At 38.0% G+C, this 21028-nt stretch overlaps 1 protein-coding gene across 2 annotated transcripts in view; it reads left to right on the forward strand.

Moving 5' to 3' along the window:
* fibcd1 (fibrinogen C domain containing 1) overlaps positions 1-20066 on the forward strand; it is a 109470-nt gene extending 89404 nt beyond the window's left edge. For both annotated transcript variants that reach the window (XM_035392415.1, XM_035392416.1), the window contains 2 exons: positions 8917-9096; positions 15562-20066. In XM_035392415.1, the coding sequence (XP_035248306.1) occupies positions 8917-9096; positions 15562-15824 (443 nt within the window). In that variant the 3' untranslated portion in view covers positions 15825-20066. The remainder of the gene's footprint in view (positions 1-8916; positions 9097-15561) is intronic.
* The last annotated feature ends 962 nt before the right edge of the window (positions 20067-21028 follow it).

Genomic DNA, 21028 nt, shown 5'->3' on the forward strand with positions numbered 1-21028 from the left:
GGAGATAAATAATTGAAAAAGTAAAGACAAGATAAATAGGGGGAGAAGCATAAGTGAAGTATAAACATTTTGTACTTTCCATTTTGGAGTGAGTGTAAGGTGATGGTTGCCTTCACAGAATACATAGTCCTCGCAAAGCACCACCTTCAAGTGTAAGCAATTGGTAACATACTTTATGGACCTCTTGTAGTCATCTCAGTGTTTTTGGCATGTACTGCACCTATGTGTCTTTTTAAGAAAGCCAGCTTTTGGCTATATTCAGTATACACAGCAGAAGTGTCATATCCCTCCGGAATGATTTTCACCAAGCGCTACAATAACATTCATTTAAAAAAAAAATAAAACACCACCCCTTAACCACGCCGGGGGTCTAGGCGGTCACCTATATGGCCTAATGGACAGGCCACCACTGACTGTGAACACAGCATGATTGACAGGCAGGTATGCAAGGCTCCTTGCACAGAGCTGTCCAAGTTCTGGTTGTTAAGATTCAGGCACTGTGAAATTTTCAGCGACTGATTTCAGAGCCTGGGGCAGTCAGAGAGACCACATTTAATTTATTGATATCTGTCGGGGTATAAAGGAAAATTAACCAAATATGAACAAAGGTGTTCTCAAATAACTTACATACTGCACCTTTAAATATACCACCGTGATCATATTGGTGCAACACCTTTATATCTTCATTTGCATAGATGTAGGGTTTAAATAGCCTGACAATAATTTTTAATTAACTGCTGACAATACCTGAGCATTTAAGTTTAACTTAGGCAAAGAGCTGTGTTGTCTGAAAAGTGTCTCAGCAATAAATTATTCTAAATCGGAGCCTCTAGAAAATTCTCCTGGGGATTAATTAAAGCTTGAATTAGAGTTTAGAATTTAGAGGGAAACCAACATTTAACATCAAATAGTAGACACGTGGGGTACTTTATTTCCCCAAAATCTTCTTTTGATCTTCACAAAGTTAAGTAGTTATCCCAGAGATGTATAAATTGCCATCATAACAGCTGTGAGGAACCTCAGTGAAAACCAATATAGTTAAATTACACATTGTTAATTAAGATGAAACAATCTTAAATATGATAATGTGCTCATAAAAAGGTGAAAACTGTTTCTGGGAGAAATAAAACCCGCTGGTACATTAAAGGCCAAAAGTCAACCTTTTTGGCTTTAAATAGACGTATTTGTTTTTCCACTTTGAAAGATCTTCCAACTCAAAACTCATCTCTCTCTTTATTTTACTTTGAAAATTCCTACACTTCAAACCAGTAGCAGCACCAGGATGGGCCAAAGTCATTTTGGCTGGGCATGTTAATTGCAGAAATTAGGCGAACTGTTGGCACACCCCATGTCCTTTATTACATTAACTTACAGTAGGTGTTATGACTCGGTCATTCCAAATATGCACCATTTGCCATTATTGTGTTGCTTATGTCATAAACAGCTGATCAACGTTTGACTGCATTCTACACAGCTGGAAGCTGACATGTTGCTATAGCAATATAGAATGCCGGGTGAAAAAGATAAGAGAGGTTCTGAGCAAGGTCACAGCTGAGGTGCACACACAACCATCAACTTGTGACTGCAGAATCTGAGAAGCTAAGATGGATGATAAGGCCACTTATTTTACACCAGATATCTTTGTAACATCAACATTGAGCTAGCAAAGCAGTTTGATGTAAATATATGCATCCATCCATCCATTGTTTATACCCGCTTATCCTGGACAGAGTCATGGAGGGTGCTGGAGCCTATCGCAGCATGCATTGGGCTAGAGGCAGGAATACACCCTAGGCAGGTTATAGATTAATGACCTGCCTAGGGTGTATTCCTGCCTCTACTTTATGGGACTCACGCACTCATACTTTATGGGAATTTTAGAGTCTCCAATTAGCCTACTGTACCTGCATGTCTTTGGACTGTGGGAGGAATCCGGAGTGCACAGAGGAAACCCATGCATACACAGGGAGAACATGAAAACATTATAAAATTAATATATGAAATATTTATTATATTTACGTAACATTGTACTATCTTGTAGCATCACATCCCATAGGTATGTAAAGCCATCAATGGAAAAACAAAAATAACTGTGAAGAATCAACTTTTTAAAGAAGTTTTGGCATTGATGGCTTTTCATACATAGACACTCAATTGAATGAAGACAGGTTTGCTATGATTTTGCTACGGTCATATATATAGCTGCAGTTTTGAAACCAACTGAGGAAGTGCCTAGCAAGATATCCATGACAGAACTGCAAGTCTGTTTTGACCAATATCAATACAAGACTAAGTATCATGCATTGGGAAACAAATGCTATACCTAATAGCCTAAAGATGTGAAATGCTAGTTTTACTCATAAACATTGCACTGTTATTACAAAGTTTTGTTCCAGCCATTGTTATAATACAGCCACAGCTACATAAGATATTGTTATTTGTTTCATTAACACTTTCCTTGTTAGATTGAGTTGATTTACTTAAAAAAATGCTTGCAAAAACAAAGATATATTTATGGTTCAGTAGCAGCACCTGAACGTCTGCTCCAGAATCTCATAGCACATCACCTGGCACATAGAGAGAGCTGTCAGAACTCTTCTGGGCACTGATAATCAGCATGTTGCAATTATGGCTACCTTCCCTCAGCTAAAAATGTGTAGCTTTGTCAAGATAAATTTATCATTAAATGATCTGAAACTTGATCCAGTCATATAATGGCAGTTTTATTTGCACTGTTATCATCCCAAATAGATTTAAATAATAACATATAAAGACTATATTTTCAATCTTCTATGTGCACTTGCAACACATTGGTAATCACTGCTTTATTGTTTAAGATAGACAAATGCAATAAGACATGTTTGTCACCAAAGCGCAATAATGATTGCATTAAGGGAATGCAAAACTGTTTGCCTTGAATTAAACAGATCCTTCAACATTAAGCACTGTCTTTTCACTGTCTTTCCCTCTGTACCTTTACAATGCAGTGGGAACTGTTCTTTGCAGAGGGATCTTACTATGAGGTCTATAAAATAAGAGAAAAACTGTTTTGTCTCAAGATTGCCATGCACGCATTTTCACAGAGCTCTTAATTAGGAGCTAATTAAGGCTTGTCTCACAATGTTATTCTCAAACAATAATTCAGTTATTCAGTTCAGTTGCTGCTTTTATGTCTTGAGAAGTACAGTAAACTGGCAGAGACAGTGAAAACTGAGATAAGACTAATCCTATGATGCATTTATGTGGTTTTGTTCATTGTCAAAAAATCCAATCTCATAATAGGTTGTTTGAATGTGTGTCAGCCTAGATTGTACAGTTTACTAGCTATGGCTTGAAGTCAAATTTGTTAATGCAAGATCTACACAATAACCAGGCAGTTTCCCTACTTAGTGTTATGGCTGTCAGAGTTTCAGGCACTGTCAAAACAAAATTCATTGAGTTACATATGTGGACATTTTGGTGCACATTAAATACCTGAGTACTCAGGGTGTACAGCTTTATGCTTTTTCAACTACCCAAAGTACTGCTGTGTGATTTCAGGCAGTGATCAATGTAAGTTGATGAAGCATAAGCATATCTAGCTGGTCAATTGCAATGAAACTTTGATTAGCTTGCTTTCATTTGGTTTGCAGTGTATTTCATATTAGCTGATTAGTTCTTATAAATAGTAAACTAATGTTTAATACTTAGGCTAACTACATAGATGTCAAGTTCAAACTAGCAAATTAGTCATAACAAGATTGTGGAACTGTCTGCCACTAAAATTAGGCTGGCTAATCATCAATGTTGACTAGATTCTGTATGCTAAAAATCTAATATACATTGCAATCTTCATTGCATTACTTCAATTGAAATTTTCAATTATGTCATTGTTTATTGATCTGAGCAAGATGGTTGAAGTGTATTTAAGGTGGAGATGTCCTTGTTGGTGTCTCATTACTTTTAGCCCAACATCCTCTTGTGAATGAGTTGCTCACCCACTAAAACATTTAAGTTGTCAGAAGGCAGTTAATGTGAGTAAGTTGCCATTTTAAATGTCAGTTGCTCAGTTTAGGCAGACTGTTAAGTGATTTAAACTGTGCTTAGTGTTCAAAAACTGTTCACTGTCCACTTGAGGTTGCTGTTATGTTGTGAAATCATTCTTTTGTACTCTGGAACATTGCTTGAAATCAGTTGTATTCTAGCCAGAAAACACGCTATTTGAGGAAATGGTCCTGTAAATAAACCATACATATAATAGCATAAGATGTGTAGCACTGAAAATCTATATTAATTTAGCCTAAAAAGTACTACTTTGTTTTGCATTGCAACAATCATCCTATATAATTTTGGCAATATGCCTTAACGTTTTAAAAGATTTTAAGGACTACAGAAAAAGTAAAAGTATTCTGTGCTACAATGTAGGCTATATATTATAATATATGTAAGTATTCTTTATTCTATCACTGCAAAGGGAAAAAGAAGTCTTTCAGAGTAGCTGAGATTATATTGATTTATGACCCAGTCCCAAGAACTCTGTGATTGCTCTGATCCATGGAGGGAAAGAGACAGTTAGCCAGATTAAGTCACGTCACAAAAACATCATGAAATAACTACATTCCTAAGCTTTAAGTACAGATTCAGTGCCAAGACATAGCCTAATCCTTCAACATAGGTTTCATTTCAAATCTGGGGGAGAGACATTGCTGGTCGGTCCTACTAGTCTATAGTCTTATATAATCAGACATCAAGTCTCACAAGCATACTAACTATTCAATTAATTCATATGAGCTATTGGGGGTAACATGTGTCACTGTCTCCCCCAAAACCAACGTGTATGGTGTAATCTTTTTCACACAATCTGGCTATAATTTATTAATCCTGCTTTGTGATATATCATCAGGTAGGGTTATGCGACATGGAAGGGATAACTCCCTACAAGGCGGTCAGCTTTCGGGAAATAATGACCACCGCTGGGGGGCGAAGAACCCCCTGACACGAAGCGAAGGCAAAAAAACACAACCCCTGACTGGCCTTTCGATTATTCTTTAACTTGTATTTCAAATACTTAAATGTTATAAGAAGTGTTTGTTTTCTTTTAGGTGTATATTTTCTTAAAATGGTGCAAATGGAGTATTGTACTGTATAGTTACCATTTTGGTTGTACTGTCCAGAAACTTGCAAAATAGTCTTAGAAAAGCAGTGTTACACCCCAGCGTGACACCCCTGGGAGAGAGATGCGGCAGTTCCGGGAATGCACCGTTGGTTGCCACATGGAAAGAGCAAGAGGCACCCACACAAACACAAAATCAAATAAGCATCTTCACCCTTCCTCCTCACGGGTTCTGGGAAAAAACTATGAACTAAAGCAACAAACTAAAATAAGAACCACAAAAGAAAGTAAAACTGAGTGGCAGTCTTTCAGCTCACCGTTTGTAGCTGGCCCGCTTTTCAGCTGACCAGCTCCTCCAGCTTTTCAGCGGCAGTTTTTCGTGCTGAGACAAACAAAACCGAGACAAAATTAAATGAAAATCAAAACTCGCTCTCTCGGTCTCAGCCCCTAACTGTGGAGAGAAACACCCCTTTAAGCACCTGAGCTGATTAGTAAACACAACCCTCCTGCGTGTGTTCTCTCCAATAGCCGGCGTTGCCACTTCACCGGTGGACTGAATGCCGCAAGCAGCGTGAAAAAAATTGTGATGCAGACAGTGCCCACCCCTTGCCCAATGTAGTCAAGCAATTCACACTAGGTGTAGCACATTTAGTGTAATTTTTGACCGCAGCCTCATCAACAGTGACAACATTCACTGTCAAAGAGTGCTTAAAGACAAACTTGATCTATTTCACAGATATGATGATGTGGGTATTTTTGTTCATTTTAGTTTCAGGCTAGAGCAAATATTCATTAAGTCCTTAATTCAAACAAGAGTAATTTATTCAAATAATGGTAATATGACTTTTTTTATGCAACTTGGATTTTTTTCCCCCTCTTTTTTGTGGGGGAGGGATGGGTGCAAGTCCCATGTGTCAACTGTGATTTGTATTAGGAAAATATTTGCACTTAAAGGTGATTAAATTGTGGTACTTGCTGATGATCCAATTGACCTTAACAAGCGCCCCAGGACCAAAAGATGTAAAACAAAACATCAAATATACGCCACCAGGTTTCACAGTAGGTGAGATATACTTCTCAACATTAAGCATCCATCCAATGTGCCAAAAACCTGCCATTGGTGTGTATAGCCAAAAATCTGGATTTTGGTCTCATTTGACTGTAACACCTGGTTTCACACTAAGTTTATCATTTAACCGTTTGGAAATTTAACACAATATGTGGGATGTAGGCAAATAACGTGATATTAGTGTATAGTTGGATGTATTGTTGGTATGCCTGTCTTGGTGATAAGGAGTAAGCAGCAATGTTCTAGAGATGTAGATTTAATGCATTTAATATCAGAGAATGTTAGCATCTTGTAGAGCTCTTTATTTATAAGTTTGACATTTCAATATTTCAGTTTTTTTCCTTGCCATAGTATAGCAGCAACTTGTTACAGGTCCCATATATTATGCATTCTAGGTATAGTGGTAAACACAAACTTGTGTTTCTTATGTAGAAAATATTAGGTGACAGAAAGTAGGCTGGTATTTTGAGAATTAGGTGGATGTTTTGAAGGACCTTGTCTACCTGTTTGTTTTGTGTACCCCTTTGGTACACAAATTACAGGCATCAGGCATCCTTCTGAAATTATCACTGTTTTATCCTTCATAATGTTGCAAAATTTTTACTTTCTGTTAATCTGACTAAAAAGTGTTACTATACATTTGGACATGTATTTGCAGTTACTTATCTTGAAGCAGGATCCATATTTTTAAAATTAAATTGGTCATAATTGGGTTATCTGCTAAATATTTATGAAGTAAAACTATTGCTGAATATAAAATACATATTTCCAGAAGCATGAATATATAAAAATATTAATGCAGTTGAAGGCATTTGTATGACTTTCTCTAGCAACCACAATAAATGTTCAACTCTTTAGTGGACTTTAGAATGGTGACATTGGAAAACCGGGTGTAAAACTGGAGGCCATGTTATTAGTTTTAAAAGTACTGTTACTTACAAGGCCTGAAGCTGGGATGACTTCTGACAGTATACTGGTCCTCTGTTGCTCCAGAATAATCCAATTAGAGAGATGTTTATGCCTGATGGACTCTGGTAGCACGTTCTGCAGTGGTGCACCCTATCATACTGATCCACCTTGATAAGGGTTATCGTAAATGTCCTTTTAATTACCGCTATAGCTCTGGAACAAATGTGTCTCTTTAACAAAAGTGGGGAGAAAAAGGGATAATGTGCTGTTCCACTTCATGTACTGTTGGAATCTGCCAGCAAGGTCATTTTCCTGCAGTGATCCCTTAGAACCTAACTTTATCTTAAACTGTCTTTGATGGCTCTGAATGTAATTGCTGTACTTTATATTTAAGCGAAAGCCTTTTCCATTCCGTATACTGTCAATAGACATCCATGTCTGACAAAAATAAATATTGTATACATTGGGGGTTGGGGCAAAAGGAATTTAGTAAAGCGAAGTGGTTCTCTTATAAGGTGCCTAAGCTTGGAGACTGGTCTGAAAAGTGTATGGAACTGACCAACATCTGCAGAGTGAGGCCTCCTCAGATTAAGAGCTGCAAAACTTACTGAATCCAATTTTCGGTCTTTGTAGAACACAACTTGCAATAGCACTCTGCTATCTCCCTGCACTATACACAGCGCACAGTATGAAGGATTTGCCTGGGAATACATACCTCTATGTATTACCCTACCTTTATGGTATTACCTTACACTGAGTCAAACTGAACTGAATAACTGTTTAAATCCACCAGCACATACTATTTAAATTCAACTAAAGGGATCTCCTTTTTTTCATTGTATTATTATTTTCTTTTTTGTTTCAGTCATCTGCTTGTTTTATGGTACGTGATGATAAAACAAACTGGGAAACTGAAACAACTGTGCTGGCAAACTCATTTTCATATTTGTCAGTACACATTTATTACTTTAAGATTGAAACTTGGAATATAAATTTTTGCTTTACATTACTGTGCTTTTTTAACCTCTAGTATGGGTTTTATGTATTACCTTTTTTCCTTTTTTGTCACTGATACTATTTACCACTCTGCTCAGGCTGTTCTGTAACACAATATGTAACAAAAAAATTAATTTTCATTTGTGATAGTACCTCATAAATATCTAATACCTAATGAAATCTGACCTGAAAAACTAATGTATAGGATTTGTGTATTATCAAGAAAGATAAATTCATGAAACATTCATAACACTCTTTCTTGAAACTCTTTAAGGCCACTTAAAAGGGCACATAATCTAATTGCTGTGGAAACTTGTCATAAGCAAGGATGACCTCATGTTTTTACACATTTTTTTTGTTATCATTTTCAGCGACCATTTGGCTTTATGGAAGAATATACATGCCAGATCAAGTGCTCCAAACTGTGGCCTTTCTGTTTTTTTGCGCTCAAAGAGCATGTCCTATAGGTATGCCAGCAGTGTGACATATTGATTAGAGACCTTGAATGCAGACAGATGGATGTTTGAACTTCGGTGGGCCATTACTGCTTATACCCTTGACCATGTTACTTAATGTGAATTGCATACATAGAGTACTGTGGTGTATTAATACATTACATGTGAGCCACCTGTTTGTACAACATCCTCGACAAGTGAGTAATTAAATAATATTATTTATTTTGCTCACCTGATAACCTGCAATTACTGAAAAGTCCCCCTTACTGTCTGAGCATGCGGACCACATAGAATTGGCTCTGCTTTCAAGAGCGCTCTGACCCAAGGACACTCTAAATGCCCTGCTAGCAGCTGGATGTGCTCTGACCTGCTGTCCACCTCTGTCTCTGTTTCAGGTATGAAGCACATCCATGCCCTGACCATTCAGGCTAACTATGAGCTACGCATTGACCTGGAAGACTTTGAGAACAGCACAGCCTTTGCACAGTATGGAACCTTCGGCGTGGGCCTCTTCTCTGTGAACCCAGATGATGACGGATACCCACTGACCATTGGGGACTATTCAGGCACTGCAGGTCTGGAAAAATAAATAATTCTCCCTCCAAAACTTTTCTCTAGTATATAGATATATAATTGTACACAGACACACACACACACACACTTATATATGTGGTATAATGAGTGGCTAATGCACTGCCAGAATATATCTGCAGCAGGTAGAAGAGTGTTGCTTACTTGAATGGAGGTAAATCTCATGTACAGTCTATGATGTCCAGGTACTGGACATGTGCAATCAAAATACAAATGAATAACACCATGCAAAATGAAAATGAATAAAACACATTTGCATCAATATTTAAACAATTTCAATGAATTAATATTTAATAAGAGTGACTAGTAAACTAAGCAAGTAAACAGTGTAAACAAGCATGGTTTCCTGGTGTCAGGCAACAGATTGATAATAATAACAAAAACGTTGAACAGTTGGCAGTAGTTAAAGAGTAATTGCTTATAAAGTGTTTGGGGGGCACAGTGCACCTGCTGGGTAGGTAAACAACCCCTCCCAACCATTTAAAATAATTTTTATCAGTGCAAAGTCTATATTTCACTGGGAAATTACTGGAAAAAGTTACCTTCTGTTTCAAAAGCCATACATAACAGTAGCTCCTGTCATGATGATTAAATTACTCCAATTAATTATTCCATTGACCTGGAGCATAAACAAATTCACTTCTGGACAGAGAAGCAATTTGAATAAACTTTGGGGGGGGGGGGGGTAGTGTGGTAAAAGAAACACAATAGATTTGTGAGATAGCATGGGAGCACAGACAAAGGCCTTGCTCGTCATGTCTACGATGCGAGGGCAGTTTAGTGAGGTTTTAATCACGTCCCTCTGCAGTTGCATTGCCCTTGGAGTGGCATGTCTGCTCGCCAGTGTTGCCCATTCAGCTGTGATTATTGCCGTGACTCATTTAGACCCATCTTGGTACTGGCTTCCTGTACAGCCACTTAGCTAAAAAGGTGCTCATTTGTCCTGTGGTGTTGGAATTTAATCAGTTCTGCAGAAGCGAACATCTTCACTACCAAGGTGACATGGAGTTTGATTTAAATGAGGTCTAAGTGCTGGGTTGTGTCCGGGTCATTGGCGTCACGCTGTTTGTTTTATTGTCAGGCCTTGGGAGTCCCTCAACCTGAAAACCCAGTTCTTCACGTTACCATGGAAACAAAAGAAAAAAATGAATCCTTGTCCCTGCCTCCTGATATTAATGTACAGCAGTGATGTCATAATAGGCAGCTATGGTTCTAGGAAGTCTGGGCAGTGCCCTTCTATTCATCTGCTGATGGTTTTAAATATATGAAACCCAAGTCAGACTTTGTCCAAGGTCTTGAAAACAACTTCAGTTTGAACAGAATCAATACACTGGCTTTGAATTGAACTGGCGATACCAAAAGACCGTGTTTCATTGTTATATTTGAGGGATGTCAGTTCATAATTCCAGAATATCTGTGGTTGTCCCAATTGTGGAATCCTGCCTTTGTAGTCTAGGTTTTTCTAGTTCAGTTGTTGCTGTATGCCCTGCATTTTAAACTGCTCTACATTATCTTCACTGGAGAGGCAATCTGCGGTATAATTCTCCATGGCTCACCACTCCTGTAACCCAAAGCTCATCCTTATATAACTTGGGGCATTTTGTCAAATTGCTCCCAGGTTCACCCGGGTGTAAGATCCTTGTACCATGAAGGATCCTGACCAGAATCACAGGAAATTAAGTCTTGAGGCCTAACTACGTGGCTTTAACACAAAGCAGAAAGTGCAAGCGTTATGAGTTATGAAGTTTAGAAGTCATTTTGAAACTTTAGAGATGCATGCATGTAGTCAGAATTGTCTGTAAACTGTATTTACATGTACACAAAATAAATCCAACAAAACATGCAGTATAAATTCATGGATTTCAGAGTATGTTTTTTTGGATTTATTGTCATCTGTTTCCAATGCACTGAAATTTTAGTTTGTTTTCTTCATCTAATATTTTTGTACACCATTCAAGTCAAGCAGACAACAGTGAACTAAGCAAATTCTACAACAAATTTGAAAAAGACAGAACCTCAAATCAGAAGCTTGTACCACTTAAATAAAATAACCTTTACGTGTTGAAAGTACAATGGCAATGACATATTTACTTTAATCAGTCTTAACAATACCACTACAAATGAGCAACAGATAGTGACATATCATTTTCATATAAATGCAATGTCCCACTTCTGTTCTAAGCATCTCTATTCCAAATACTGATTCTGGATAACATGTTTACTGTGAAATACAGGACAATTCCCTATTGAGAATTCCTGTGTATTCTGTTAATATTATGCTATTAGGTTGCATGTAAACACTGTCAGTGTGTTAGACAGAGCCTGTGACCTGCTTGATTTAACTTACAGCATGTATTTACAACATGGTAACACACAGAGATCACAGAATAATCAGCCTTAATTGGCCATTATATCAATGGTTTTAATTCAGTATTTTAATCTTCTTTCATTTTCTTCTGATAATCATGTTCACACATCATTAAAAAGACTATTGTTTTTGCTAAATAGAAATTATCTTGTACAGTAGACAGTATCACATCACAGATAATGTTTTATACATTTAATTTAATCTAGTTTTTTGTAAAAGCCATTTGTGAGAGCTTCAGAATGAAATTTAAGTTACCTGTTTATATTGATATTTACAAATTGTTAATGAAAGCTATTCTTTTTCCATACTGTTTAAAATGATATTTTTTCCTACATCTCTTGCTGTCTACCACCTCAGTGGTTAGAAATATGAAATAAAAAAGTGTCCATTGCAGCTATGATTTCAACATATTACACTGTGCTGCAAAGATGCTACATTTTCATGAATATGTATTTTTCCCTTGTCCATATTTTCATAGCAGTATTATCAGGACAAAGCATATTTTTGCTAACACTGTTTTAAATAACATATTTCACAATAGCTGATTGTGTAGAATAATTACTGATTATTGTAATGTCAAGCTATAATCAGCTATTGTGAAATATGTATTTTTCCGTTAACCATCCACAGCAGTATTATCCACAATATCAGGACCAAGAACATTTTTGCAAGCACTGTTTTAAACATATTGCACAATAGCTGACTGTATAGTATAATTACTGACTATTGTAATGTTAAGCTTTTAGACTCCTCAAGTGGGGAATTTTCACCTGCTGTTTTCATCCTTTCGAGCGCAGAAGCTGAGTAATTTCCTGGTAACTCACTAATACTGCATGTGGGACACTAGAATTGTTAACCGCAATCATAGTGGAACACCGTTTATAAGACATGTGTGATCAGGATGTATTTTCTAGTTTCATAACTTTAATAATATGCATAGCATATTATTGATAGATTTTATTTTTATTCCATGTACTCCTGTGTGAAGTACACAAGTATATTCTAGATTATAATAATTATTTTAATGTACATAATGTTTGTTCATGACAGTAATGAATAGATGCATGTACAGTAAAACAGGTATCTTTATGGAAGTGTTATCTTGCTTAGATGACATAAAGTATGTCATCCATAGCCGTGAACTTCGTGCCTACTTCGCACAGTAAAGCATTGGCTAAGTCAGTAAACATATTTAGCCAATCACTGATGTTCTGGTGTCTGCTGCTGAAATTGTGCTGAGAACCAGCGACTGTGGCCGTCCAGGACTGGATTCTGACACCAGTGATATAGCAGCCAGGAGTACCAGTGATATCACACAAACATCAAAGACGAATATGAATAAGCAGGCAGCCCAAACACCCCTGCTGCTCACGCAGGGAGGGGCAGGGACCCATTCAATTGGATGCTGAAGTCCTAGCTGCACCTACTGCCTTTAAATAGCCTGTAAATTTGTGATGAAATAATATATAATATAAAAATACTGCACAAATTTATAATATGCAGAAAAAGCAAGATTAATAAATTCAGGGGCAAGTTACATGAACACAAGTTCCAAATGGGTAGCATTACTTTTAAATGACCTTTGTTCAGTTCATCAGAAAAAATTATTAATTTCTTCTTTGTAATTTGGTATAATTTTGGATATAAATATTGGTAACCAGGAGGATATTAGCTACATAGCTACATTTATAGATGCATAGAGGGTCACTGCATACCCATGGCTCCCAAACTCCAAAGAACCAGTCTAGATAAACAAAACAAAAAATATGAGCTGGTCCAGGCAGATCATATTTTGTGTCGATGTAGTGTGCATCTACAGCAAATATTTGTATTCCTTGAAAATAATCTAGTTTTATACATTTAGTGGCCTCCACAATTATGGACACCCTCAATTAATATTTACAAAAATTATGAAATGATGGTCGATGGTATGAGCCCATGTGAAAAATAGTATTCTGAAGTATCCCTGAAAAATATGCTATTTTATACTTAAGAATACTTTTAGTTTATATCAAGTATGCTGAATATACTATTTTTTCATATGGGAGAAAATGACATAATCTAATCTTTTTTTTCTCACTGCCTACTTCTGAAAATCATATTCATATAGATTTTTATCACTTTAATTCATAAAAGAGATTAATTTGCAGAACCTGTCCATTTTTTGTCTTTTACAACAGGCAAGAATTAAGTCTGGTTCAAAGACACAAACAAACACTCTTATTATCTCGATCATACACATATTCTCAGGATGAGCAAATAAGTTTTTGTTTAATTAGCTGGGTTTAAAAAGAAATTCCATTGTGAGTCTTTGCTTGCACCAATGATTCCCAATCTTATCAATTAAGGCTTTGTGGTGGTGATTTCGTAAAGTTTGGTGAGCGCTCCAAATTAATGAGATACAAAGTACAAACATAGCATATAACAGTAAACACCCTGACCAGGAATTCGCTCAGCATGGCCTATCAACTGCCACTGAAAGATACAGCAGACATATTTTTATGACTGTGTGTTTATGTGTGTGTACATGAATGCATTTGCATCTGTGTTTGCGGTAATAAATTGTAATATGTCTGTGAATTATATTCTGCCTAGAGATAACCCATCACACAGTGGTAAGGTACATCACTGTCATGAACACCTTGAGTCATTGCTCCCAGGACTTCAAAGGAGTTATTAAATGACAGTAATTAAACAGAAAAGTTTTAATCATATCATTAGGGAGGTTTAAAAGGGGTAAAAAAGATTGTACTTGAGTCTTTACTAAATTCATAACAAAGCTTCACAAGGCACGGTATGTATTAATAAACAGTTATAGAAAGTGGGGGGCCACATAATTTCTCTCTGATCTTTGAATATTACAGTAGATTTACTATTTAAATTCATGTTTTTCACTGCACATAACGGTCATGACAAGTTAATTCCCAAGATTTGCTTTGAAAATACACCATCTATTTAGATTTATACTTTTAGATTATATATACTGTATGTAGTAGTATAGGTAGTAGTAATACATGCACTGAACAAAAAATCTAAACAGTGGCTGCATTTATAAGCACATCAATACATTCAATTACATAGAAAAACAAAAATACTGCCTAAATATGAATGTCTTTTGTACCACTGCAATGTTATCACGTGTCATGTTAAAATAATAACGGATAATAATTTTACTCGTCCATGAGAAGGAAAAAAAAATCAAAAGGAGAATACAGAGCTACGGCAGTTACATCTTCTGAAATTGTGTTTTTCCTCTTGAATGCAATGACCTTGTTTTTTTCATGTGTGCTTTATTGTTTCAAAACTGAATTAATGGTTAGAAAAAGAGCAGCAAACACTTGAACTGCCATATGTGCAATAAAAGTGTATTTTTGCCCACGACAAAAGCCCCTGCAAAACCATTACCTCCTGAGCAAATTCATGTAGCAAAGAGATGAGATTTAATTAACATGTCCTCTCTCTACAGCATTACACCCATGAAACATATATCACAGAGCTTAATAAGGGCATATTAGAGGCAAGCCCATGTGTTCCCCTTGCCCTCTGTCCTTCTTCTTAAAACCAACAGGCCCAACTCCCTCCCTCCCTCCCTCCCTCCACATTCTGCCCTTGCTGATGTTATTTCATTTTAAAGTACAATAAATCACATTTCTTCCACTGCTGTTCTTTTTTTCCTTTTTTTTCTGGGGAAGAAAACACCATTGTTAAAATTGCATTTCCCTCTGCTATGCCCCAGTCAGTGCACAAGAGCTTTCTCACTACTCACCCTTATTCTTCTCTGTCTTTGGAGAGGAGGGAACGGGTTCATCCAGAGCAGGCAGTCATTCTCTCTGAGCACAGACGGGATTCAGTGGGGGGTATCAGTAATGGTCTCCTTTTTTCCGCAAGCTTTGTTTTTGTCATCAGCTTTAAACTATTTTGCCCAAAAAATCCAATCCCCAAAACAGATTAACACAGTCTGGATATTCTGTTAGCCTGCTTGCTTCATTATGCATTTAATTATTCTCTCCATACCTTTTGTCCATATGCTTGTGTGTGTGTGTGTGTGTGTGTGGGACTGTGTGGGTGTGTGAAACTTTAGGCGACTCCCTGCTGAAGCACAATGGGATGAAGTTCACCACAAAGGACCAGGACAACGACCACTCAGAGAACAACTGTGCCTCCTTCTACCACGGTGCCTGGTGGTACCGCAACTGCCACACGTCCAATCTGAATGGACAGTACCTGAGGGGCCAGCACACCTCCTACGCTGACGGCATCGAGTGGTCGTCCTGGACGGGCTGGCAGTACTCGCTCAAGTTCACCGAGATGAAGATCCGGCCTACAAGGGAGGAGAACAAGTGAGCCGCACCACTGCCAGGAGGAAGATGCTGACAACTAGGCCGCAGTTGTGAAGATAACTCTTTCTTGAGTAATGAGGACTATTCAATTAATTTCATATTCTCTCTCTTTCCTGTTGAATCCTTGTCCTCTCCTTCGCCCTATTCCTCTGCTTACTGTGCAACCCCCCAACCCCCCCTGCCCCCCCCCCCCAATGACGTTTCCTGATAACCCAGTAATGTTGCGATGAAGCCCCCAGGGCAATCTGTCAGTCTGTGTCACTCTGTCCTGATTAGATCTTTAGATCTCCAAACATTATCATAATTTTTTGGAGTGATTCTTATGCCCTTATCCCCTTGTCGTTTTTTGAGTGGTTCTCCAAATGAATGAGGATGCTTTCGGCTGCAAGTGAAAACCTGCTTCTCCAGACATGGTATGGTAGTAAGACTTTGCTCCCAGCAGATTCAGATCCTCCCAGTCGGTTACTCATGTTTTGACATTGTGTTTGCTTGTTTGTTCATTCACAGTGGAGTTCATTCCTGCTGCCAGCAGCTGCACTGCACCTGGGTTTGTTCAGTTAGTATCCCCCCGACCTCTGATGACACACTGACAGCACTAGACCCTGATCAAAGGGTGGATTGCTCATAGAGTCTGGCACATTGATTCACACCACTAGAGACACACCAGGAACCAAGGAGGAAATGGTATCTTGTGGGAGTTTGCGTCACAGACATCTGAAGGAGGGCTATTGCAGGGCTAAGAGAAATCATATTGGCACCTGAAGCAGGAGACATATGGAGGAGCCAACCTCCCCATGTGTGATTGTGAAATCAAGCTTTGTGCTGGAATTTTTGGGGGTGGCGGGGTGGCTCTGTCACAATTGTGACATCTACCTGTGATTGGGCAGCAGTGGCCACTTCTTGGCTTGGGGTGGTGAGTCTTGACAGAGGTTAGTGAGATGAATCAACAGGAGTGGTAAACAAGATGTCAGAATCAAAGCACTCAGATCGCATTCATTTGACATCAGCCATTAATGAGCATATTGGGCACTTTGTCTGAGCAGCTGTGCCAGCTGATTGTTGGCCAAGCACTGCAGCAGCTACAGATGGTACTGCAGTGTGTGTGTGTGCATCTCTCTCTCTCTCTCTCTCTCTCTCTCTCTCTCTCTCTCTCTCTCTCTCTCTCTCTCTCTCTCTCTCTCTCTCTCTCTCTCTCTCTCTCTCTTTCTCTCTCCTCCTTTCTCTCTCTCTCCACCAGTGTGGATTGGGCAGATACAGCCATGCTCCACATGTGCTCGTTTGCACCTTTTTACTACTGCAGTCATCAGAGTATGAGATAAAAATCAATTCGCCGACATGCTGAGACCGCTCGGTTGTAAGAAATGGCAGGAAGACAGAGGAGGCATCCCACTTCTCACAGAAGTCCGTTAGTAATTCAGCCCCACCAAATCAAAACCTGTAGCCAGTGGCACCACGCCCCCATCCCCCCCAGTTGTCAGCCGTGATGAACACCAAGTCAAGGACGAGTGCAGGCATAGCCGCCTAGCGGAACAGACAGATGTTCCAATAGATGCGCGCTATCCACCTGAGTAATAGTTCGTATGTCAGTGCGCATCTGACTGTCTGAGTGATTACAATATATCAGAGTGATACATTATCTCTGACCAAGACCCTGTCTTGGGGAACCGAAGAGCCAGACAGCCTTCCTTTATTCTTGAACGCGGTCTTTGGTGAGGGGGGTATTCGTTTCACTGCAGTCCGTCCGATTATTACCTAGGACTGGGAATAGCAATCTTGTAGATCCACTCCAGTTCCAGGAGTATACATAATTTAAGTGGTGGGAATGGGCTGTATCGCTCTGCTCCTCATTTAGAGTTACACGGGTGCTCTGAGTGCACAGCAGTTGAGGAATTTCAAGCAGGCAAGCTGCCACTGACTCATATCTTCAACGGGATCGAAAAGCTGGCCACAGCGGTAATAAAAGCGTGCACTCTTCCAGTCATTCAGCATTATTAAGCTCCACCCATTCCTCTCTGTCATGATAAAAAAAACTTCCCACACAGCACGGTTCCCAGGTAACATAACGCCCCACCCATGAATGAAGGGATTTGCGTCACAGGGCATCGCAATGCTTTGCAACCAACAAGAGTAGCCTAACTTCTTTCCTTTTTCTCATTTTTGCATTTTCAGTTTTTGTGTGTAGTTTTTTTTCTTTATGCCAAATTGCCCTTTTTGATAATCCCCTAGATTGTCATGCTGTTATGAGGATCCTGTTGTACGCAATGTTTGAGTGCTTTGCGATTCCACGTTCCATCTGATGAAATTTATAAATGTGACATTGATTCTTCATGGTATGGGAGCTTGAGAGGCAGGCTGTTAAAGCAGAATGTATTCATACATACTGAAACAATGTGTCATGTTTTATTTGAAATACTTCTTGTTCCTTCTGTCTTTTCTTCCTTTTACAGGTGTGCAGTGTGATGCACAGTAGTATTTTATTGTAGTGTTTAAAAACAGTAATTGTTAAAGCTGCAGTGAAGGCCTGAAAACCAAACCTGTACCTCATTTAATTCTGAATAGGAATTCAAACATGTGTCACTTGTGCGTTAAGAGGAAAAAGTAATCCTGATGTGTTTCTGTACAGTATTTTGAAAAAAGAGAGAAAGATTTCGTTAACTTATCGTGGGGATGGACTTGTGCAATTATATATACTTTTTTTCAGGTTATGTATGTATTAATGTATCTATTTCTTCATTTATTTACTTTCAATATTCTGAAAAGCTTTAAAACGTGTAGATTCATTGTACAGTGTGTACATGTTAGAGAGTTTTAGAGCATGTGGAATTGTTTTCATACTTGCGGAAAGATAATACAACTAGAAGCACACTGACTTAAAAAAAAGAAAAAAACAGAACTCAACGGCTGTTTGAATTAAGGTATTAAATGATTATGCCAGTTATTTTTAAATTTTCTCTGATGCCCAATTGGGACATTGGGATAAGTATCCATCCAACTTTTGATGATAGTGGGTGTAATAGGGGAACATATGGACTTATATTATCACATATAAAGTCCATATTATAGGAACTCTGGACACCCAAGTGATTAAAAAACTGATGGTTGAAATCCAGGTCTGTTGGACCTGCCTGTTAGTAAATTTTTGTCACCTGGTGAACCTGGTCCTCAAGAGACAGCAGGCTGGGATACACATGCACACAGATGAAGAAAACATTAAAAAGAAAGTTACACTAAGTCTTTTACACTTCTATCCCCACTCTATTCAAGCAAACTATCTGAGAGCTGGCTCAACCACCCTCTGTCTGTGACAGCATTTCCCATTGCTGCTAATTTCATCCATACAAGGGAGGTGGATTAATACAGTATGTGGAGTACTTTCATTCATAAGGTTTATGAGCAAGACAAAACAACTAGTGAGTATATCAGCACAGTACTGTTCATCCAGCACAATAGTGTTAACACACCTGCCCGTTTAATTTGTAACGTGTGTGATCTTGACAAAAGAAGTCATGTTACTCAATAAATTGTGAAATGCGATTGTTTGAGCTAATGTGGAAAATGATGGTGAGTCTAAAATGTGTAAATAAGCAAACATTCGTATTTAAAAAAAGAAAAAAAATTCAGGATAAATCAGGGTCATATCTTTGTGTAGTACTCTCTTTACTGCTATACTATAGGTTTTGCCCAAAGTATGTGTGTGAGAGTGAAAGAGAGAGAGAAAGCGATGCATTGTATGCTATTTGAAATGAGAAAATTAAAATTAATTTCCAGAGCATGAACTGGCTCTTTCATATTTGAAATTGAAAAAAAAAAATTTAAGATGTCGGCATCCCCTACTGGCGATCTCTTGAACTGCGGTCATGTCCTGTAGGCTTTCGACCATCCTCTATGTAAAATCCACTTAACCGTGAAATTGTGCACGTCCTTCAATATAACAGCCCCCTGGGACTAAGAATGACAGTCATAATATGTCCCTCCTTTTCCATAAATGCTTTGAAGAGTATTTTCTCCTTTTGTTTGTTTTACAGTTCTGTGACTAAAAATAATAATAACAGTAAACAAAGGAAAAAAAAATGTTGAATATTCAAAGCTACAGTTCTCTCCCTCTCTCATTTGGGATAATTAATGAATTCCTTCCCTGGCTTAAAATGTTTTATTTCCCCCCCAGTCAAGTATTATAGATTGTTTTGCTGAATCTTGATACTGTGTTTAATGTTCTTGTGGACATTTAATAAACATTCACATTTTATAAGTGAGCCCCTTGATGTCTTAGCTTCACGCAGGTTACGTGAGTCATAGATCCTTGTGTGATAATTAACATACCATCCAGAGAGCATCGGGTGAGGTTGGGTGAATCAATACAGAAGCGTGGGAGACTCAATGTGACAGGCTTAGTGTGAAGATTGTGTTGGGCACATTTAGTTGTCGAACAAGCATAAGGGTGGAAGGTTTTCATATGAAACCATATTTTTAAAGTACAAACTTAAAAATGATTTCTGGTTATATATGAGGATGGAAGTGGAATGTTAATCGGCTCTCTGCAGTAAGGGTTGCATGAATAATTGCATCCAATATGTATCTCCATCTAAATGTTTTTTTTTTGTGATATCTCAGATGGTGACCTAAAATAGTTAATTTCTCAGCCCATGTAATATTAGATTACATGTGATCCATGAATATAAACAGGTATACAATATCCTTTTCAAAAAGCTAGCTCAGTAAGAATCAGACTTCCAGAATTTCCTTAGCAAGTTTTTTTCATTAGAAAATGAAAAAAAAGATTTTGTGGACTGGCACAGGTACTCCTTAAATGAACTCCAAGATTCAGCATTGTTTCATATTAAGTAAAAAACTAAGTGTCTGACTCAACTTTGTCTTGAGGATTGACGATGGCAGAATTTCCACGCATGTATATTGGTGCCTTAAAATGGACAATGTCATGTAAAGAATGCATCACTTGCACATCAATGTGCTTTCCATCAGGAATTAATTTGTACCCTGACACAGACTGAACTTGGCAGATACCACTTGGCAGCTTTGAGCATCTACTTTGATTGCTTTTACTGACGGATGACTGTCACATCAGAAGACTGCATTTGAAATTCCTCCAGCACATAAGAAAATAAATGGTTTTGTGTATTTTTGTATTTTGTATTTGAAGCTTTCAAATTTTGAATATACAGGATATAAAGTCAAAAGAAAGCTGACTGT

Source organism: Anguilla anguilla, chromosome 14, assembly GCF_013347855.1.
Source record: "Anguilla anguilla isolate fAngAng1 chromosome 14, fAngAng1.pri, whole genome shotgun sequence".
Lineage (NCBI taxonomy): Eukaryota > Metazoa > Chordata > Actinopteri > Anguilliformes > Anguillidae > Anguilla > Anguilla anguilla.